Below are 23,612 nucleotides of genomic sequence, written 5' to 3'. Positions count from 1 at the left end.
ATTTCGTGAAGCAGACAGTACTACAGTGGAAGCTGCTCTGCTCAATAGTCGGCATTCTAGTGTTCTTTCTCTCCAGTGAGCACGTCAGCTGGACGCCACTTTCTGTTCACTCAGCCATCTGTTTGGAAGGAAGCAAATTCACACATGCGGCAGCTGCTTGTTAATTTTCATTTCTGTCGGGTTGATGTTGACAAGCAACGCAATAATGTTCATCTTCCTCAATGTTCATAAAATCTGTCTTAAGCGTCACCCTTCTCCCATTAATTTTCTCCATAGATAAGAGATTCCACAACCTTCTGTACCAATGTGTAACAGGAGGCGGCTCAGTTTTTTTTATAAAAGAAATGCAATTGTTTTTCTTGTCGCTCCTAGACACTTGCATGAAACAAGTGAAGCAGTTCCAGATGCCTTAATGCTATTGAAGTTTTGGAGTTTCAGTATTGACAAACAAGCATTTGCAATGCAATGGGTCTTGCGTTTGCTCGAGTTAGAGCTTTTAGCAATGTAAAATCTTAACTGGACTTTTCTTGCCACATAAATTGAAAATGAAAAGTAAAACAGTTGACATAAGCGAGCCGATTCAAATTGCCACCGCTGCCGTGAGCATCAGATTGAAGGAGAGACACAAAAGGAAAAATATTTTTTCTCGCAGTCAAATATATCGGCAAACATGCAATTATCCATGTAATATGGTCGATGGCCAAGTCTGTAACAAAACTGCCCCAATGAGGAACAAATGTAAAGCATTTATTAATGATAACAAAGGTTTTTTGAAAAGCAAGCCCATGAATGAGTGATAGTGATGGGCGTGCAGTGGGTTTGGTTAAAAGCCCACAGATAGATTACAACAGAGAGCTTGCATGCTCGACCTAACAATAAGGATTGAAACCCATGACTTACAGTTTGCATGCAGCTCATTGATGCATATAAATACATCATTGTGCTACATTAGAAAACTAGCAACTTTTGAATTGTCTGGTAAAAAATGATTTCAGCATCAAAAGCAGTAGCCCACTTGCCTCTCTAAATAAAATATCAATCTGTGACCAGCATGTTATGGGCTACTTTATAAGTCAAAACAGTGTGTGGACAAAATACAGCACTAGTCCAGAACTGTGTTACAACTAGAGTTATCTTACCTCTATTTTAATGGCCGCAGAATTGCTGGGCACATAATGATCTTTGTGCCTAGTAGGTGCCTCAATCCTGTGAGATATTTCAAAATGCAGTCCCATTATGATCAATTTAGTAATCTAGAACAGATTTGTTGTTAAGCATCCTTGTTGCTAATATCTTTGTAGCAGATTTATAAAAATAAATAAATAAATAAATTGACTATTCGACTAAATGTTTCAGGCCGAGTCCTCAGGACTCCACTCCCTTTCCTCTGCCACACTTTGAACCTCAATTTATGGGTGCCAGGAATATTTTGTTTTTAATTCCAGTCTTGGTATACATGCATGTGGTGGGGCTTTGATATGTGTTCATGAAAGAGGCGGATGCGAATGCTCAAGGGGGTGCTTTGTCTGTGAGCCCTGACGTGCTTGTAATATGCGTGTTTGCTTACTGTGGGTTGGAACGTGTGCCCGTCCATTCCTGGTGTGGCAACGAGAGAATGTATTTGTGCGTGTGCTGGTGGTGGCAGTAGTGAAGGTGAATGTGGACAGCGCCACAACAGGCAGACAAGGTAATCAGCGTGATGCCGTTAAACAGGATTTAAGGTGGATTGAGGCAGACGGGCGGGTGCTTCTGAGACAAGCGACAACGAGCTCTTCCCGTCCGCAGTGATGTACTAATTGTTTGCTTTATAAAGAATTATCATAATATTTTCATAGTTTTCATTTTTTTAGCACCTTCCAGAAGTTACCGGTTTTCTCCTGTAGTAATGTGATCTTTAGTAATACTTGTCATATTGACTCGGAGAAAGTCAATTTGTAATGTCTGGTTCAGGAGCTGCACCTTTGCGTTTACTGTCTGGCGCGGGACTTTTACCACGTGAGGAATATGGAGAAAATAACTTGTAAAGTGCACGATGCCCCGCGAAAGGGGTGCCTGGCGCAGACACTGCAATTCAAAATATCAGGAGAATTAAAAAATGTCTAGCTATCGCGTCAATAATTTTGGATTCTATTAAGGACACGGAGGCGAGGATTATGCTTCTCTTAACTTTACTGACAAACACAGCAGCCAATAAAAGTGTAACAATTTCAAAAACTACAAGTCCCTTGAGCCCCAGACCACCAATCATGGCTCAATACTGTCCCTAAATAGCCTGAATGCTATAGTCCTTCCTCTTTCTTTGCGAAAACAGTTCAAACATGCATTACCTTGCAGAACTTGATAATGAACTCTCTCCGGGTCCTTTGAAACGATCCCAAGACGTTGGAGAATTTAACTCCACCTACGGTGATCCACTGGAGAATTTCACGAAGTCGTGTTGGATGTTCCTGAGTGAGACAAAAAATCAAACTAATATCGAGATATACCTTGGGAGGGTATTTCATACACATTTTATGCTATAACAATTTAACATTTATAACACCATTGCCATAAAATGTGCATAACGGGTGGGATAATCCTCGCCTCCGTGTCCTTAATACAATCCAAAATTCTTGACGCAATAGCTAGAAAATATTTAATTCTATGTCAGGACCGGAGGCTTCGGATTATGCTAGTTTAAAGTCTATTTACCACTTCTGACACTACATCAACAATGGGTTTGTGATAAAAAAAACTTGAAAGTGGAATCATTTGACGAGTCTGCTGCCGCCATGATGTCCTCTAGCCTGGCTCCAGTAGAAAAGGCTTTCGAGGCCATGGCTCCTCTAACCGAGTGGGCTCCAAAAACACTTATATCAATACCAGTTTCGGCCAACAACCACTTGACCCAACGAGCCAAAGTTGCTGCAGTGACTGGACTAAAAGGCTTTTGTATCGAAATTAATAATTGCCCAAAAACATTCTGTCTGAATTCTCTTGTGACATCTTCGTAAACTTTCAAACACTGAACAACACACAGTTTCTTATTGTGCGGGAAAGAGGGGTATGAAATACATTTAGATTAGGTTTTTGTACGTCTAGAAATGGAAAAGGACACTCCATTCGGAGTAAATACTCTACCTGATAAATCCAGAGCTTTAACATCTGAGACTCTTCTGCAGGAAAGAAAACACAATAGCATTGTCAATTTTGCAGATAGTTGTTTGCGAGATAAGCCTTCATTATCCGGCCAATTTCTAAGGAAACGTAAGATAATGTTAACGTCCCATAAGGAAGTATATTTCGGTTGAGGGGGTTTTACCATACGAATACCCCTAAGCAATTTGCAAACTAGGGGGCGTTCCCCTACCGGTTTCCCTTGGATATGAGGGAGACCTGCAGAAAGGGCAGAGCAACAATTATTAATTGTCCTATATGCCAAACCCTGGGAGGCCAACTCCGAAAGAAAATTGGCTATGACATGAATCTCTGACCCCAGGGGATCCACACTCCTTGTATTGCACCAACGTACCCACTTCCTCCAGGCTTGCTCATATCTTTTCTGAGTGGAAGGGGCCCAAGATTGGGATAAGAAAAACATTGCCGATTCCGAAACTCCAGGCACTTGCCATCGTCGCCTGAAAGTCTCCAGGCCATCGGGGTTAACAGTCCCTGCAGAATTAGAGGGTGAAAACTGTTCAACGGGTCAGAGAGAAGGTCCACAGACCATGGAATCTTCACCGGAAAGTCGCATGACAGGTTAATTGCGGAAGGGAACCAGGGCTGAGCACTCCACAATGGAGTTACTAGAATGATTTCCGAGCGTTGGTGAAGCACTTGTGCCAGGACGCGAGGAATCATCACAAAAGGAGGGAAGGCATAAAGAAGATCCTTCGGCCACAACTGTAGGAAAGCATCCGTCCCCTTCGCCTGAGGGTCTGGCCTCCAACTGAAGAAACAAGGAACCTGACTGTTCAATCAGGAGGCAAATAAATCCATCAGACATGTCACCCAACGAAGTTGGAGAGCTTGAAAAATGCGCGGATTGAGCTTCCAGACGCTGCCATCTCGAAGGAATCGAGAGTTCCAATCCGCTGTTATATTGGTAATGCCCGGAATGTATTCCGCCACCACCGAAATCTTCTGACTGAGGCAAAAGTGTCGGAACTCTGTTCTGTAGGAGCATTTAACTGTGACCTAACAACTTTTATATGAAAACATGAATATTCATGTTGTCAAATCCATGATCTGATTCCAAGTCCGTCATCGCTGTTGGACCGTCCATTGATGCTCGTTGGGACGTTTTGGACACTGTTTTGTGTATCAAGGTTGTAAACGGAGTATTTTTTGCATCGTATTTGGCAGTGTAACAGGCCGTGTTTTTGTGTTGATTTGCCCATCTTCATGTTCTTGTGTTTTTTCAAAAAAGAAAGTTATTTTCAAGTTTACACCACGTTAAAGGAGATGAAAAACTGAGAATTATAATAACTTCTCTGCCCTGAGACCATTGAACGGACAGACCAGGTGAAAAGATGAGGGCTAAGGATGGCCTACAAGCCATTTTATCTTCATAGGGAAGGAAAGGCATGGAAGGTATGACACCATTCATACTCCAGTAATTGGTCTTACATTTCTCGAGGCATGTATATATATATATACTCTTTCCTGAGGTCGAAAATTGACCCACATCTCTGGAAGAGAACTTCAACGTTTGGGGCTCTGACTGCAAATACTGATGCAATAGTGATAGTCACCATTCCCCTGTGCGAAACTTCATTGTCAGCAACTCTCGAACTTCGTGACCCTCGTGCCATACACTTGCTTTGATTATTTTGAAAAAATGGGGCAACCCAGTACCCTGGGACCTGGGTAAGTGAATAATATAACAAAAAAGGTTTTGGTCCCTCTGGAGGAAGGATATGAATTAACCCCCACAACAGTGGTTGTACCATAAATAATTTGGTGTGGTCCTATGTTAAAGTTAAGGATCTGCAGCCCTGATTTAATCAGGTTAAATGATTTGGCTGGTAGTTCAGTAGCACAGTGATTCTATTCCATTTAACATAGGACCACGCAAACAAGTTTAGAAAAAGGACTTTAAACACTTGGCTCATTTTCATGGAACGATCTAAGACCTTCCTGAAGCCATTAAGATGGCAAAGTAAAAAAGTAGTATTATTAACAACACACCAGGGCCACATGATATGGAAGGGGGATTGGTATATAGTTTTATTGTTAACATGACTAGGATGTGTCTGACTACAATCAAATAGGAGTGCTTCCTATTTTAATATTCTGACCTGCCTGAATTCATTTCTTAGATTGGAGTCAAAACGTTGACTTTGTATTAGAAATTGTGGATTGACTTTTGAAAAATTCAGCAGGCTCACAGTACCTATGATTTTAGGTGCTTATTTGAGACCTCATGCATTGAACCACAGTTTGGGTTTAGTTTTCATGTAAATAGCACTGCAGCACTTATACTAACACAATTCACTCACATTGCGCTGTTATACAGGAGCACCTCGATTACTTTACTTTAAATTGTTGAATTTAAGTTTCTTATAAATGTGATATATTACTCACAAACCTCATCGGTACAGAAAGTTCTTTATGGTTCAACCACTGTCATGGAGGTTAATTCATATCCTTCCCCCAGAGGGACCAAAACTTTTTTTTGTTATATTATACACTTGCTTTGAGGTGCAGGAAGGCACCCTCGAGTAATACGTGCTAGGAGAAAATATCCCTTAGCCGATGACAGCCACAAGCTATTCAGTGTTGAACCATGTCGAGGAGGCTACTGATGTCCATGTTCCCTTTAAGTCATTTGTGAGGTGTGAGCTCTCAAGGAGTAAGAGGCATTGATCTAAGATCACAAGGCTCTATCGCCATTGGAGACATTTCTGCCACCATCAAAATATCTCCGTTGATGACCTGCTGTCTTTTACTGACCATCTCCCTTCTAAAGCACCGTATGTGGTCCATTTATATGTTTTTTTTATTACTGTTCATGTTCTGGCGTCTAAGTAGAATGCTTTATGGCTTTGTTGTGGTAACAAATACAAAAGTGGAGAGCTGTAGGCCGTTGATCATAAATGAAGGTGCAGATCCGGGGAACAGTGCAAGGGAGCAGAGCCAGGTGATGAGCGACAATTGGTGGTCAGATGGTAGGGAGTCTTAAGTTATATCATAAAAGGTTTCGAATTTGTAAGTGTGCAGTTATGCAGATGTCTAAAGGACCACGGAAAGCAGGCAGCCGTTTACCTTCGTAACCATAAACTCTTAGGAACCTGCTCATTTAAAAAGAAGTGACTACCTTACCGCTCAGCATATTGCTGTTTACGTCTGCAGTATTATATGTTAGAAAAAGACACATTTATATTTATGCATACCTTATACTAGTAGTGGGAGTTGTTTGTATGTATCCTGTATTTTTATGCACTAAAACAGAAATTTACTTTGGAATATTCTACGTCGCTGTTCAAGCAGCGAGACAGCTATGTCCTTCGTTGAAGTTGGTGGGTATCCGGGTACTCTAGGAAGTGCCTGGGCTGGCAGGGATGAGAAGGCTGCATGTACATCCCTGAATATTAACTTGCCCTGTAATTGGCCCTTCTGTCCCTACAGTAATGCTCGTTCGTGGGATGAGCTGGATGAGACACTAGGCTGCTGGACGTTAATTAGCGCATCCAAAGGTTAAGGTGTTGTTTTGTGCATTGGGATGAACACCTATTGCACAAATAAAACATTTGAGTTGTCCCAGGTTGTCAAAGCAACAGCCTTGTATGTTTCTGTGCATCTGTGATTTGAAACACACCAGGGCACAATCCTTCATTACACCGTACCTCCAAAGTAGGGGTGGCTATTATTGAAAGGGAACTTCCCCAGGATAATCGATTTTATACTTTTGCCTAAAAGCTAAACAATCTAAGACAACCACCTCTGTATGAATGATTTTCACATGTTTTTTTTTCGTTAAGTCTCCGCCTTCCAGTATGTGGATGACTCTCGATCAAATAGATAAAGGATCCAACATTTATACTGTAAATATTCCAAAATTCTGTGGTTTATAACCAGTGCGTCTGTGTTGACTGTATCATGTATGCAAAAAAGGCAGGAACCTTGTTCCTCTTCTTGTAATGTGTTTTAAGTTGGCTTTTTTGGACCAGTTGGCTTCCAGATAATTTGCTTCCAATGACATCCACTAAATGAGAGTTGGTCCTTTATGCAGGTTTGCTTATAGGACGTGGGATTTAATTATGGGTGAATCATTGAATCATATAGCGTCAAAACACACTGATGTAAACTAGAACGGACTGATAAAGAATGCGCCCTGTATAACTGTGTGTGTGTGTATGCTGTTCACGTTTAGAAGCCAGGAGCCTGCTTTTCAAAAGTATTCATATTTTCTCTTTACAGTTTCCAATGGGACCGGGTTCGGATGGACCACTCAGTGGCTTGGGCGGCATGGAACCACATCATATGAATGGATCATTAGGTACAAATCTTAATACTGTTTGATTGGTGGAGCGAGTTTGTGGCTCCTATAAATGGGCAACGTCAACATTGTGCCATGTTTATTTTGTGAGCTTAGTTAGTTCCATTCCTTCTTAGCCAATCTGTAGTTCAGGGCTTGCCCTTAACTTTAATTCCAAACATCTTACAATTACTTGGACATCTAAGTCTTTTAGCAGATGTTCTCCAGTGTAAGTGGTTGATGGATAGTAATTTACTTGGTGGCATTGGCACCCAGTGCTCCTAAACACTTAAATGGCTCTTATGGACATGGGCTGGCATTCATATACGTGTAGTTACATCCCTAGTCGTCTTGAGGAAAACACATGACGTCTGTATTTTATATCCTTAAATGCTTGTCATTAAGTGCCTACGAACGATTCTTCTGCTCACACAGAAATAAACATCACCAATCACTGTACTTGCTGGGTCTATAGATTTTATGTAGTTCTGTATGTCGTTTAAATGTTGTCACTTGTAGTAGAATAACTGTTGCAGCACATGCCTGCTACCTTTCACTGTAGAAAGTAGGAAAGTAGCTATGTTTTTTAGCATTTCTGCCGAACACTAAGTGTGAAATACATGTTTCGGTCTTTAAATGTGTGCGGGCTTTGTGCTACATCTAGAGATGGTTCTGGGAAACTGATTTGACGGATGTTGTAAGTGCAATTCAATGGATATGTCTGTTCTGAAAGAGGTACTTGAGGTAAATGCAGGTACAGCTATGGATTTATTGCCCTCTTTTGACCTGAATCCGCATGAGACTGAGTCACAATCATCCATTCTACACCATCTGTGACAACTGTCATAAGGAAGACATACCAGGACATGAACCCCACAGTGTGCCACATTTTGTAAGAGCCAGAACATGAATAAACATCTTTCACCTGCTTCTGTACTGTGGAATTTCTCCTTGGTAGGCAGCCTGTTCACTGGGATAGGAAAAATTAGTCTAGGAAACTGAAGGGGCCTGTTACAACCTGGGGTACCTTTTTGGACGAATGTAGTTATCTTTCCTGGCTGGTCCTTATCCCAGATATGGTGCCAAAATGTAGAGCCCCAAGATGAAAAGTTAGACAACGTCACCCAAAGGTTCTGCACTACTCATAAGGTCCTCTGCAGGGCTTTTATAAAGTCAACCTTTGTCACACTACCGTGCCCAAATACATGGCCTTGGTCTCTAATGTTGTATATTAAGACTGTCAGGGGTTGTGAAGGGGAAGACTGCTACCCCTCTTGTGCCATAGTACACAGTAAGCATGTTACATCAGTCTCTGTTGCTTCCAGCCGGGTTTTCTATGAAGGGTGCTTTATTGTCACATACAGCTTCTTTAAGGTCAGTGTTACTGGAATTACAGGTGCTTTCAATAGCCTCTTCCCCCCCTTCCCATTAGAGTGTGACAGCAGGATTTAGCAGGGATGCTAATGAGATTTAGGCTTATGGTTATAACGGAGTGTTCAGTGAATTTCTTGCAGCGAAATCAATGGACGTATATTGCATCCAGATTCCCTCCATCTGTGTCCACCTCGGTTGCCGGCTCCCCCTTTGCTGATTCCTTGCAGCTTCATTCCGCCACCAGCTTTCCTTCACAAACGAGGACTCCCCTCCTGAGGAGACTATAGGGATATACTGTTCAGCATATCTTTTCATTAGAGATTTGTACAAATTGGTTGTGAAGGTAATTGGGTCTTTAGCATTGACTGCACTGAATAACTTTCTCTCTAATTGTTGCTTTGTTCATTATGCCATACTGATGCTGAAATTAAAGGTGCCTGGACTATTGCCTTCCAAATCTCCAGTCCCTAAACCTTTCAACATAAGTGGATTAAGCTATGGTATACATTCTGGGTTCTCTGAAAAGTGACCAGGATCTGTCAGAGGTGCAGTCTAAGTACTAAAATTCCACCAAACAGTTATTCATCTCTTTCTTTGCTTAAGACCACAAGAAATAACTGACAGGTGAACAGACCTCCCTTTTGATTCACAACAGGAACATATAGCCGTATGTGGTGGAAACCCTCTCATTTCATCTTCAATCACGGCGAAAACTTGCCCGAGATTTACTGGTATCGTTAACATCACAGTCTTTTTACTCCATGTCTTTCGCTCTGAACAAATGACTTGGTGACATCATATTTAACTGAGGCTGCATTTATTTCTTGGAGTCAATAGAGAAATTCAGAATGGTAACCCTGGGACGGGACTGTCCTGGTCTCCCCGTCTGTTATAGATATATATGATACCTACATTTATATCCCTATGAGCCAGTCCTACCACATATCTGTATGGTTTGTGAATTGTTAGAAATTGGGTCTCTAGATGGCAGAGATGTGCATCCTGTCCAAGTAGGGACAACAATCCTGGTCACGGTAAGTCAGTTACAAACTATAAATCAACCTGTGCTCACCCTCTGATAGCTTGGCACAGAGCAGGTAGGCTTAACTTAAGAGGCAATTTGTAAAGTATTTGTGCAACACCCAAAGCAATAAAATAGTGAAAACACCACACAAACATAATCAACACCAGGTTAGAAAAATAAATATTAATTTAATGAACAAAACAAGATGATAATGACAAAAATCCAATCAGTGGAAGTCAAAATAGGACTTTTTAAAGAATATCTGCAATTGTAATGCTTAGAAACTTGCAGTGCCATCTGGGGGTATCTGGTCATACTAGACTGGTGTAAATCCAAAAGTTCAGGCCGACCACGATGGAGCGTTGGCCGGCTACAGGGACCAATCTGCACATTCAGGGAATGTGTCGTCGATGAGATGTCCTCGAGGAGCGGTGTCGAAAATCTTTACGTTGAAAGCGATGCACTGTTGTCGAGCCACGCACCTGGGAATGTGAAGGTGAAGCCCTGCGGCTGATGGTGATGCGTCGATCTTGAGCTTCATAATTAGAAATGCAAAGTCCTTGTCCTCAGCGGCAATGCATCAACTTCAGGAAGAGATGCAGCTGTTCTATCGGAGCAGTGAAAGTGTTGTATGGATTTTCTTAGAACCCACTTCCCAGGGCTGAATTTGGCACCACTTGGCATGGTAGGGCTCACAGTTGGCAGAGTCAAGAAGCTGTAGCAGATGTGAGTGAAGTCTTTGATGTCCCTGAGACTAGAGATGTAGAGATTCAGGTCCAGTCCTTTTCACTCCCAGGAAGGAAGGGCAGTAAGGCAGGCACAGGAAAGAAGTAGTCCAGCATAGTAACAGTCCCTTCAGCAGTACAGAAGTCCTTCTTCCTGGCGGTGATGTCCTCGAGGAGCGGTGTTGCAATCTTTACGATGAAAGTGATGCATTGTCGTCGAGCCACGCACCTGGGGATGTGAAGGTGATGCCCCACGGCTGATGGGGATGGGTCGATCTTGAGCCTCATAATTAGCAATGCAAAGTCCTTGTCCTCAGCAGCAATGCATCGACTTCAGGAAGAGATGCAGCTGTTCTATCGGAGCAGTGACAGTGTTGCATGGATTTTCTCAGAACCCACTTCCCAGGACTAAATTTGGCACCACTTGGCATGTTAGGGCTCACAGTTGGCAGAGTCCAGAAGCTGTAGCAGATGTGAGTGAACGCGTTGATGTCCCTGAGACTAGAGATGTAGAGATTCAGGTCCAGTCCTTTTCACTCCCAGGTAGGAAGGGCAGTAAGGCAGGCACAGGAAAGATGAAGTCCAGCATAGTGGCAGTCCCTTCAGCAGTACAGAAGTCCTTCCTGGCGGACCGTCCTGAGGTCCAGAAGTGTACTGATTTGGTAAGGTCAGAAGTCCAGTTCTTATACCCAGTGGTGCATTTGAAGTCGGGGTGACTTCACAGAGGGGCTTTGAAGTGCACACAAGTCCCCCTTTCCTGCCTCAGCTTCAGACACACTACATTGGGATATGCATCTCTTTGTGTGGGGACAGGCACAGCCCTATTCAGGTGCACGTGTCAGCTCCTTCCTCCCATCCTGCCCAGGATGGCCCTTGAGCCTGGTGATGGTCCATCAGGATGTGAATTGCACATCTGACACACCTTGCCTCCCTTTGCGTGTGACTGGCTAGAGGGAATGCAAAAGCTCAACTGTCACCCGACCCAGATGTATATTGGAGGCAGGCACAAAGGGCTTAAGAGCAGAAAAATGCCAGCTTTCTAAAAGTGGTGTTTTTAAAGTAATAAATCCAACTTTACCATTAAGCAGGATTTATTATTACAGGTACTAAAGTAGTAAGGATGACAGATGTACTCCTTCTCAGTCAGGAATTACACTTGATGTGTTAAGGAATCCCCAATGTTCTCTTATGAGAGAGGTAGGCCTCACTAGTGAAAAACTAATTTAGAGTTTTTCACTACCAGAACATGCAAAACTAAAGTATGTCCTGCTTTTACTTACACAGCACCCTGCCCTACCTATGGCCTACCTTATGGATGTCTTATGTGTAATAAAAGGGGAGTTTTTAAGGCTTGGTAAGAGATTTTAAATGCCAAGTCGACATGGCAGTGAAACTGCACCTACAGGTTCTGCAGTGGCAGGCCTAAGACATGTTTAAAGGGCTACTTAAGTGGGTGGCACAATCATTGCTACATTCCCTCTAGTAGCATTTAATTTACAGGCCCAGGGCACATTTAGTGCACTTCACTAGAGACTTATAAGTAAATTGAGTATACCAATTGTAGATACACTGGTGTTACCATGCTTTAGGGATGACCACATGCACTTTAGCACTGGTTAGCAGTGGTAAAGTCCCCACAGCCGTAAGGCCAGCAATAGTGAGGCACGGTATACACAATATTGTGGGGAAGACCATCCTAAGGCTGTCTGGACTAACAAGAATCCATGGGCAAGGCAAATTATTTATGATTAGCCTGAGTTTAGCATTTACAGGATGTTGTTTGTGACATCTTACTTAGTTAATATGTCTGTAACTGAAGACCAGGAAGATCTAGGTTTCATCTCCCAAGTAGTACACAATTCTTTTCTTTTTGGATTAGTAATGCTCCTGTTTGCTAGTACAAAGTTCATTGAGGACTTTTAGGCGGTTCGGCTGGGGAGATCTAAACATATATTTTGGCTCTTTAGAAAACTATGATATATGTCCTGAGTTGTAGGCTCTCAATATTTTGGAGGTTTCAGAGATATAAGTTTCATGTAACTGCTTGTGCCTTAAGTGGTTCTACTGGAAATGAACCACCACAAGGTGCAGATTAGAGGTTAATTGAGGACCCCTTATTTATGTTGAGTTTCCATCTTCCTACACTTCACTAATACCTCTTTTGGTAACTGATAGCCAACTTTATGGCGAGGCTGTTATTTGTCTCATAGACTGTATCTTGTGCTTGACAGTCCAACCTGAGAGGACACGGATCTAGATATGAACATAATGGCAAAAAGGCAGCTTTCTAATTTGGTTTTTGATGTCTCCTAGCAGTGCCACACTATGTTATGAGGTTATTTTAGCATTTATGTAGGCACATTTATTTTAGCTTGAACCTGAGGCCTATGCCCTCTCACCTAGTTACTTGTCATTTTATTCCTCTTAATATTTTAGCAAGGCTTCAGTTTTATTGGCGATGTTTTATTTTTATCTGCTGCCCTTCTATGTAGCATTTTGTTGTTCATTTCTCTGCACGACATTTCATCCTGTGGGCCCTCCAAGTCTGCACATAACAGTTTACTAGGTATTGCCAGTCCAGAGAGTGCAATGTCCACCTTACACAGAAGACTCATTATCACATCAGGGTAGTTCTTAGAACAGTTTTATTGTAAAGTGACATGCTGCCTAAAATAAGTCAGAGGAGACATTCCAGCCAGCCTGCCATCTCATGCTGCACATCGTCGCAGATTCTGCTGAAAACTCATGCTTCCTGTTCATCTGCGTAGGAGGACTCCCAGCAGACTAACGGACCTCTTCTTTACCTCTAACACAGGTTTGGGGATTGGGCTTCCTTCCTGGGGCTAGATGGACAGATTAGGGCTACCACTGCTGATTGCTCTCATGTAGAAACTTAGGGCCAGATGTAGCATTTTGCGAATCGGATATTGCGAGTCGGTGCGACTCGCAATTTCCGATTCGCAAAATCAGATGCAGTACGGTGTCTCAGACACCGACTGCGCATCGCTATGGGGTCGCAAAGACCCACCTCATTAATATTAATGAGGTGGGTCGCATTTTGCGACCCCATAGCGAGTCCCTGCACTCACAGGGATGGTGGCCTGCTGAAGACAGCAGACCTCCATGTCTGTGACTGCTTTTTAAATAAAGCAGGTTTTTTTTTTGGTTTTTTTTTTGCAGCCTATTTTCCTTAAAGGAAAACGAGTTGCAAAATAAAAAAAAATAACGAAACCATTTGGTTTCGGTTTTTCAGAGTGGGCAGTGGTCTATTGGACCACTGCCTGCTCTGAAAAACCCTTCTTGGCAACATTCACAAAGGGGAAGGGGTCCCCTGGGGACCCCTTCCCTTTTGCGAATGGGTTACCACCAGTGTGACACTGGTGGTAACTGCGAATTGCTTTGCGAGTCGCAAATAGGAAGGGAACACCCCTTCCTATTTGCGAGTCGTATTCACAATTTGCGAGTCGGTACCGACTCGCAAATTGTAAATGTGCACTGCAAAAGGCTTTTTGCATGGCGCAAACTGCGATTTTCGCAGTTTGCACCATGCAAACAGCTTTCTACATCTGGCCCTTAGTAGTGTAGGTAGGGATATTAGGTACACTATTGTGACAATATGGTGGGACTCTTCCTGTGTTTCACTTTCCTGGTCACCACTGTAATAGTGATGTTTCATTATCCTTATAATGGCAATTCTTGCCTTATTACATAGAACGCAGTTGCTTCAGATTCTGCTTCTGTTTGTCTTTGCATGGATGACACTTGTATAAGTGAGAGAAATCGGTTCGATCTGTTATACCACAACTTCCCTGAGGAGTCTGAGTGTCAATTTAAACACCCAAGCAAAAGTGTAAATCAGGCCTGCATGGGGTGTTTTGGAGATACATTTTCGAGGGTGACTTGATAGACCTCTTTGCTTCAAGAGAGAATAAGTCATGTGAGGAATACCCACCCTGCAGAAGGTAAGTTCGATCCTACATTTGAGGGTTATTGCTCTGAATTGGTTGGGGGTATTTCTCTGTTTTCCAGATTCATGTGCTTTACAGGTTGATTCGGGAGCATCTATTCAGCCATCCATGCTGATCAAATCAGGTTAATCCTGTGTGACCCTGTTTGAGCAGAGGGGGCTGGGTTTTTCTCTGTCTCTGATATACTGTTCGACGATAGCACTTGGTACATGAGTTCTTGCTTGAGAGTCTTCTGGCCTTACTAAGATATTGTTATTGTACAAGTTTGTAGACAATAGCTTTGGGGCATCAGTGTAAGTGTCTGTGGCAGTATTTCGGTCACTAGGCTGAAAGTAGTCTCAGTGACCTGAACATTGAATTTGTGTTCGGGCCCACCCAATCATTTCTAGTACCCTAGAATCAGCTTCTAGTTTACACGCTTTACTAGCCTAGTTTATTAGACTATTACAGTTCATATAAACATACATCTTTTAAATCATAATATTATGTAGACTCACGTTAAGATTTTTTCACACAAATTTTTTCGAAGAACGTTTAGATAACTGCTCCTTCCAGTTTCTTTTGGCAACACCACTCAGTTTGGGACTTGGGCAATTCTGTTTGCAGAGAAAACTATTGCACCTATAATTTGTAGTAGCATGAGACTTTTAACAAAAGCAATATGTTGTTGGTAGTGATCCTGTGTGCCCTTTGGGTGAGTGTGCCACAGACTGTGTTGTGACATTATATTATGTTCTACGTGGATAAGGTAGTTCATCTCGCCTGCCTTTTGTACTTTCAGATATTTCTATAAATGTGAAAATCCTGACATTTGATCATTCTTTATTGGAGGGTATCGAACTCTTCTGAGTTTGTCACCTGAGTCAGCCCTGGCCGTGGGGAGTAGGCACCCTAACTCCCTGCTTGATGGGAATGTTATTCTGTAAGGACAACATAGGGCTGATGATACAAAGGCATGTTCGTATTGGAGTGATCTGTAAGGCACCCACTTACCACAGTCTGTTTTGTAGAAGTATTATGTGCTGATTACAATCTCTGTGCATCCAGGGTCCCTTAAATGCTTAAACCTGCTTCAATTCCTACAGCAGGCTGGGGCCCGTATGACACTGGGTTTTTACAATCTCGGACCCATATCACGACATGAACATGTATGGCACTGGCTTCCTTTCCAGCGGTGGATCTCATTCATTGTGCTTTACATAATACAATAATCTCTTTGGAGTGGTACCTCCTATGAAAGATGTCAAGACTATGAAGACAGCCAAGTTTAGCGAATAACCACCCAATATTTCATCAGATTTGAAAATGTTGATGTATTCTCACTCAAGCTGTGTACTAAATGGACACATTTATAGAACTGTATAACGTGTATTTGTGAAGTGCATTTCTCCTCTGGGACATCAGGGTGCTGAATAAAAGATGCATCTTTTTGGCAAGCTCAGTGGTACTCGAAAGAAATAATGCTGAGTGAGCCCACCGAGGTACAGACTGGCTCTTTGGACAACGAAGGCTGGGATGTGTGCATTAGTCCGCTGAGCCGCCGGACCCTTTCAGGAAAGGTTGAAGCCGGCGGCTTTGCTCCAATCATAGTTGTGTGTTGAAGTTGTTCATTTGCTCTGCTAATTCCCAGATCTGCTGAGTGGTCCGTCGTCCACGTGACGTCTGCAGCTAGCTCTAGTGTAGCCTACAGCACTTTGCATGCTGGAGCTCACAAGGTAATGCTGGCAGTGGTAGGCGCACGGACAGGTCCCAAACAAGGCGCTGGTTAAAAAGCCCAAACTGGTGGATAGTGACCGTCCTCATGATGCAGTTAGACACTTGATACCATAACGCAGTAGGTCATAGACCTATAGTATATATGACTTTAACGATCTGAATAACTTCATTTAACAATCTGAGTAACTTCGGCATCATGCTTCTGCCACTGGGAGGGGCACATTTCAGGTAGCCGGCAGTTCTTGGTTTTGTGTAAGCAAGTTACCTTAAATTCGCAATGCTTTTGTAAATTAGGATATATGATAATTTTATGCTTTTTGTTTTTGGAAAAGCGAAATAGCACCTCGTGTTTCGTGTTCGTTTAAGTCACGTGAGTCTGTGCCGGTAAATCCTGGCTACAAGCTGTTTTCCAGGCCTGCCTTTTCATAGGTGAAGGGAGATCTTTATTCACATGAATTTTATGGGCTTCTTAACTCCTGTCTGACCCACACGATACTTTCCGCATGGCTGACAGTGATAGAGGAGCCCACTGAATTACAAGCACACGGTACCTGCCTGGCCTTTAGCGATGGTCATCACTCCATGTTACGTGTGCCTCGAACAGGATTCAGTGCAAGAAATGGAATTGCCGAAGCCCCGCACAGAGGCATGCCAGGTTTGTGTCCTAGGAGATGCTTTATTACCATGACGACTTGCTGTCAGTGCTTAATTTGTGCTTGTTGTTTCCGGTGCTGAGCACCGGCACCTATTTTTGAGGGCCGGCTCTTAATCTTCTGCCTTAAGCATTTGCTGCGAGCAAAAGACCCATATGGGAAAGACAGAGGAAGACAAAAACAAAAAAGCGTCACAAAGGTAGAAAGCAGAAAGCTGCAAGAATGAGCAGAAGGGGCAGAGAGTGGCTGTAAATGGATTAACGAGGCCAGAGATGGCTTCAGGATTACGCTGCTTCAGTATTATGTGCTTGCACATTTAAATGGCGGGCTTTGGGCACCGGCACGTTTTTGTTTACAAGTTAAGCACTACTTGTTATGTATGGCCCTCTTCTAGTTACTTCTGCTGCAAAAAATGTTGGCAAATTAAAATCGATCCATCTTTCCATCTCTTAGAACCTTTCGTCTTTCACACTCTCCAGTGATCAAAGCTGGCTGCTGGCTCAGCTCAGACTCGGGTAGAAAGAAATCAAGTTGTTCACAACACACATCATCTGCTGCCTGCAAACAACCTAAATAGTTCCTTCAATCAAGGGAGTAGCCAGAAAATTAAAATACCCCCACTTTGAACCAAAGATCTTATGGCATCAAGCAAGAAAAGGAAGTCATTGCAACCCTCCCCAAAAGAGCTTGCTTGTCACTTTCATCCATGCATCTATCCTTTCATCCTTCCATCCACCCTCATATATCCACCATTTCACCCATACATTTTGTCATCCATTCAGTCTTTCATCCAACATTCTGTCACCATTCAGTCTATCCATCCGCTCATCCATATTCAAACCTATCCATCAAACATTAACATCCATCCACCCTTTCACTGTCATCTGCCTTACATCCATCCATCCTTTCAATCATCCATCCGTTCTTTTCCTCATCCATCCAGCCTTTTACTCCATCCATCCCTTCACTCCATCCATCCTCCCTTCCACCCATCCGTCCATCCATTCATCCTTTCCATCCGTCCTTTCATCCAGCCATCTACTCTTTCAGCCACCCATCCATCATTCTTTCACTCATCCATCCTTACAGCCATCCTTTCACTCATCTGTCCATTCACACTTTCACTCTTCCATCCATGCATGCTTTCACTCGTCCATCATTTCATCCGGTCATCAATCTACCCTTCCTTTTACTCATTCTTCTGTTTTACACACCCATCCATCCTTTCTCATCATCAGTCCATCCACCTTATCACTCATCCTTCCTCCCTTTGACTCATCCATTCTTACATCCAACCTTTCACTCATTCAGCCATACATCTATCATCCCTTTCAGTCATCCATCCTTATATCTATCCTTTCACTTATTCATCCATGTAACCGTTTGTCCACCCTTTCACTCACCATCCATCCGCCAACTCACTCACATCCATCCATCCATACACTCACTCGCTCATCCTCCTATCGCTTTGCGTTTTTTATGAGCCTTGGTCTGCCAAGTTGCAGACAGTAGCTCCCCCTTAAGAGCCTCACCCCCGTTGTAGCTGCTAAAACAGGGGGTTTAAGACGCCCTTGCCTCCAAGCTAAGGGGTTAAAATCAGAATTAATTTTAAAAAATAGCAATTCGGATATAGGGACATCATTTAGGAGTAGTGTTGTAGGACACATCAGTGTGTTAAATGGTCAAAACGTGAACGTGCTTGGTCTGGAGAAGCCCAAACTCATGATTCAGAAACATAACACAGTGGCTAGCTTTGACTTTAATAATAATAATGTGTTCCTATGTAAGCAAACCTTTTTTAGCAGCATAAGGATAATGAAATTATGGGGAAAAACAACTTTCTAATTTGTTCCATGCAGTTCTTTGTTGGCAGTTCATAGCTCACTATGCTAGACAACGATTGTAACTTATGAATTGCACAGTAACACAAGAATCTCTAAGACAAAAGCAGTAACCCACTGTGCTATGCACATAAAATACTTTTCTTTGCATGACACGTTCTTAGCAGCAGGCATATTAACCCTCTGTGCTACCTTAGATGAGTCAAAACTGTCACTAGATAAAACTCCCATCTCTCTCCAGTTTTAATGTACCTACATTAATCACTAAATATATTTTGAAATGTTTGTTGGAAAGATTAAGATTCTTTGCAGTGGTTTGAAAGCTGCTGCACAAATGAACTAACAAATTCCAAAACACACATGTGTTCTGTAGCGGCCCCAGCTAGAGAAGTGCCTTCCTGCTGGCCCAGGCCTGTAGACCTGCCGGGGAATGTGTCACGGACCCCAGGGGGTCTGCGGACCACAGGTTGGGAACCGCTGATCTAAGACTCATCTTTTTTTTTTTTTTTTTTGCATCAATTAATTTATAAGACTTTTAATGTCTACTTTGTGATACATGCAGGACATCTGTCATGTATAGTAGGTATTGCAGTTATACGTAGAACATAAAACTCTATCGACCACTAGAGATGGAGGATAGTGTGACAGGTTTGTACAGGAGTCTGTGCTGCAGAGCCATGGGTTTGTTCCTTCGTCTTTTGAGGGGACCCATTATACTTGAAAAGAAAGGACGATGTCTGTGGGGAGCATGTGTACCAAAAGGGGGAATGTGGTATCTCTATGTATATCTTTATGTACAGGGATATTAGAATCATGTCACTCTGTCTAGTAAGAAGGGGATGCTCTGCCCGGGTTTAATTTGTCTCAAAATGTCTCTGACCTCACACATTAGTCTCATGATGGTTTCTGGTTGTTGAGTCTGATGGTGATTGACCACAATTTTTTAACTTTGCCTGAATCGTTGCATGAGTGAAGAAAGCAACCCCATATGCTACAGAATGTGTTCAAATAGTCTTGTAATTTGTATACTTTTAGCTTGGAGACAGTGATCCAGGAGAGTTCTGAGTACCGTTTTAAAGGTGTGGGTGTTGTCCATGGCCTTCAGCGACATAGGATACAGAGGTGTGCTGATGTGTGGATAGTGGCCAGCCACCTACGTTCATGAATATTCTGTTAAGTTACTTCATGGAGTCGGCCCAGGCAGTGCTTTAAATTACATAAAATAAGTGCAGGTACTCAGCAAATTAGGCTGTGGAGTTTGGAGCGGAGCTAGGGCCGGGGCTAAGAGGAAGCATGTATTAATAAGATTAAGACTCAGCTTAAATGGATCAAAAGGTAGTAAAAACATGGCAACATGTTCCTGCGCAGTGGAAGGCCTTCTCCAAAGGTTTGCTGGTCAACTTTGCATTTCCTATTGCTGTAGCAGGGTGTTAAAATGGTACTAATAAGGTGAAATATTTTCCCAGACAGTGTTACCATATGTAAAAAATGGCAAAATAATGAAGTAATACCATCAGACAATGTGCCACATTAGACTGCATAATTTGCCTTTTCTTGATGCATAATTGTCAACCCTGCTGCATAGGTTCGTCCTCCCCTGCTGCATACTCCAATGGTCATACCTCTATTGCACAACATAATTAAACAAAACACTTGTGTTGCAACTCCCAAATCAGTGGCACTGAATAAACTGCACCATGCAGTAGCTGAACCATTTTAAAGCACAAGTGTGACTTACTCTGGTGCAAGTGCATCCACATGTATACGTTCATAATAACTGAAAACTAAATCAAGCATTTGCAATGCAATAGGTCTCGCATTTGCTTGAGTTAGAGCTACTGGCATTGTAAATTCATAGCTGGACATTTCTTGCCACTTAATGTATCAACCCAGCCTCATAATTTCTCTTTTCCTGCCATATAATTCCAGTGGCCCTGAATATAACTAAAGCACTTCTATTTACCTTCTTCCTCTATCTGCAGCAAAAAATGAAAATGTTGCCATTTAGCATCCTTATTTAAATCTGCCATGCTAATTCCAGTAGAATACCACTTTCACCACTCCACCATCAGTGCTGGTGGCTGGCTATCACAATTCCCCCAAAAAAGACACAAGACAGCCAGCCACATAGGAGAAATAAACTAGAAGGGTCACCTAAGCATATCAAGAGTTTTGAAACAGTCATAGTGTAATAAAGATGTTAACTTGGCCTGAATTATGTTCTAATTGTGATAAGGAGAGATTATTAAAACATATATAATTTTCATATAAACCTTTATCAGAAATAAACTTTTGGCTTTAGACTATACTGCTCAAAACAGCTCCTAGAAAACCTTAAAAAGATAATGAATAGTGCTACTATGTGTGTGTGCTTTTTTTTTTTTTTAGAGAGAGCGTGAGGGAGAAAGAAAGAGAGAAAGATTGATTTTCTGCTCCTTCCACATCTATATTTGGTCTAGGCTATTATGTTCCTGACTACCTCATGTTATTTGTTAGGCAGTTGGGCAGACCTGAATATTCACATTTCCTTGTTTTGCCATCTGTTTAATGCCTGCAGTAGACAGTTTAACAACTACTGTGTTGCTGTACAACTTTTGGGCTTGTATTTTTGAAAATAATTATCAAAAAACATCTTAAGACATTAATACGTCTGGTTTATATTCTAAAGAATTTAAAAATGCTTCTGATTTTACGTAATATGTGAGAGTATTTAATAATTCTGCCACCACGCCTATGAATACAAAACACTGGAAAAAGCCCGACGTGAATCTACTTGACAGAAGGAAAACCTCAGACGAGATGCACATTGCATTAAAAAAAAAGAGGAATCCTAAAGGTGGTCATTAAGTTCTGCACGTGCTCTTTACAGTGAGAAATAATCATATTTCATCGTAATTTCTATTTATCGCTTTCTACTCCTGACCTGAGGGGTTTAAGTGCTTAATTAATTGCAAACAGCCATGCTACATACTTATTGCACATATCTAATGGAATACATACGTCACATGACTGGGTCAGATGATTACTGATGCTAAGTAGTAGTACACATTTAGAATAACTGCGGTTAGGAAGTCATCAATGACACTGATCATTGGTGATCACGCGGTGAGTCACCCTGCAAGCTGTCAGCTGTCTCCAGGAGGGCGGAAAGTGAGTTAACATGCACCGTACATGGCACCGGGTAGCAGGGGGACTGCCCTTAGATCAGCCTCAGTGCACAGATGGCAAGGCCGTGTGGAGACAAATTAAGCCTACTGGCGAGAAAGCTTAACACTTCTAATGCAGACCGCGGTCCCAGGAATAAACAACCAAGAAATACTGAAGGCATATTGGTGAAGGAAGGTAGCATAACAGCAAACAATCTCGAAATACGGTACGTATTGATTTCCACTGCTTTCCTACAGCAATAAAGTGCAAATGGGAAACGAAAACACAACGCACACTTGCAGAATATCAAAATATAATACATAATATAATACAAAATATAGTACCTCAATCGTGTCGGGAGCAGCAGACAGGCACTAATTAACTTAAAGGAATTAGTGCTTGATCCTTGCTCCACAGGCAGGACCGGAAATGATGCCAGCCTGAACTGGACGAATTACGAGGATGTAAAGAAGGGTGTCACGAAAGCCAACAAATGGAGAGCGACAAGCGGGCTCCAAGCCCTTTTCTAACTACTACAGCGACTCGCAAGCAATACACATGCGCTAGCGCATGCTATCGCAGGCTCGACCCTAAAAAGATGGTACTGGAAGGTCTGCTTAGTTGATATCTTGTACTGAGTGATTTTGTTTTAACCGCATCAAGTGTTCACTAATTCCATCACTATGAAAAGTGTCCCTTTCAGTTCTGTTTATACCTCTTGCTAACTCTCCCCACTTTCTTTATCTTTCTCTTCTCTCACCTGTTTCTCTCTCCTTTCACTTTCCCTCCCTCTCTTATGGGCCCTGGGGGAAACTGGATGCAGCATAATTATTTGCCCTTGTAAAATTGTGTCCACACAGAACTTGCGTGCTTTTTCACTCTCCCTCTTGCCTTCTAATCTCTACTGTAGCTGGAAACCAATCAGATCTGCTAAAAAAAATAATTATAATAACTTTACACAACTTGAATTTAATGTCCCCTTTTGCATGGGACAGGCAGTCAGCCGTTAAGTGGCAAGGGTCATTGGACCCCGCACTGTGAATCTCACTGTGCAATGCAGCCTGTCACGGGCAGCTATGATAAAGCAAAGAGCTGCTGAAGATTTATCAGCCACTTGGGTTAGAGCAACACCGCTCTAGAGCTGTAGAGTGGCATGCTTACGAAGTCATGCCACTGATTCTGCCATAGTGTACCTCTGAGTAAAGGTACTCTCCTTGACGAAGGAGAGGTTCCGGTACACAAAGGGTGGAAACCAGTGCTTAATTTGTAAATAAAAACGTGCCGGTGCCCAAAGTCCTTCTCTTAAACACATGGCTGCTGCAATTAAATGTGCGAACATGGAATACTGAGGCAGCGTAATCCTGAAGCCATCTCGGGCCTCTTCAATCCATATACAGCCACTCACTGTCCCTTCAGCTCACTCTGGCAGCTTTCTGCTTTCTCCCGTTGTGATGCTTTTTAGTTTTTTTCTTCCTCCGTCTTTCCCATATATTCTTTTGCTCACAGCAAATGTTTGAGGCAGAAGAATAAACCCCGGCCCTCAAAAATAAGTGCTGGTGCCCTGCACCAGAAACAATAATCACAAATTAAGCACTGGTGGAAACTGAAAAGTGATCGTTCTTAGTACCTGTGATTTCCGTCCCATTTAAAGTAGTGGACCCAGGTGTGCTGATACTTGTATCAGGGAAGACAAGACACTCACCCA

General features: G+C 42.4%; 1 protein-coding gene across 6 annotated transcripts in view; it reads left to right on the top strand.

The window, feature by feature from the left end:
• The window catches only part of SSBP2 (single stranded DNA binding protein 2), a 919,192-nt gene that overhangs the window by 871,693 nt on the left and 23,887 nt on the right, over window positions 1-23,612 (top strand). For all 6 annotated transcript variants that reach the window (XM_069224652.1, XM_069224643.1, XM_069224660.1 and 3 more), the window contains one exon: window positions 7,402-7,480. In XM_069224652.1, coding sequence (XP_069080753.1) covers window positions 7,402-7,480 — 79 coding nt within the window. The remainder of the gene's footprint in view (window positions 1-7,401; window positions 7,481-23,612) is intronic.

Source organism: Pleurodeles waltl, chromosome 1_1, assembly GCF_031143425.1.
Source record: "Pleurodeles waltl isolate 20211129_DDA chromosome 1_1, aPleWal1.hap1.20221129, whole genome shotgun sequence".
NCBI classification, from domain to species: Eukaryota; Metazoa; Chordata; class Amphibia; order Caudata; family Salamandridae; genus Pleurodeles; species Pleurodeles waltl.
Note: the sequence above shows the minus strand (reverse complement) of the source record. Positions and strands in the feature narration are given on the sequence as shown.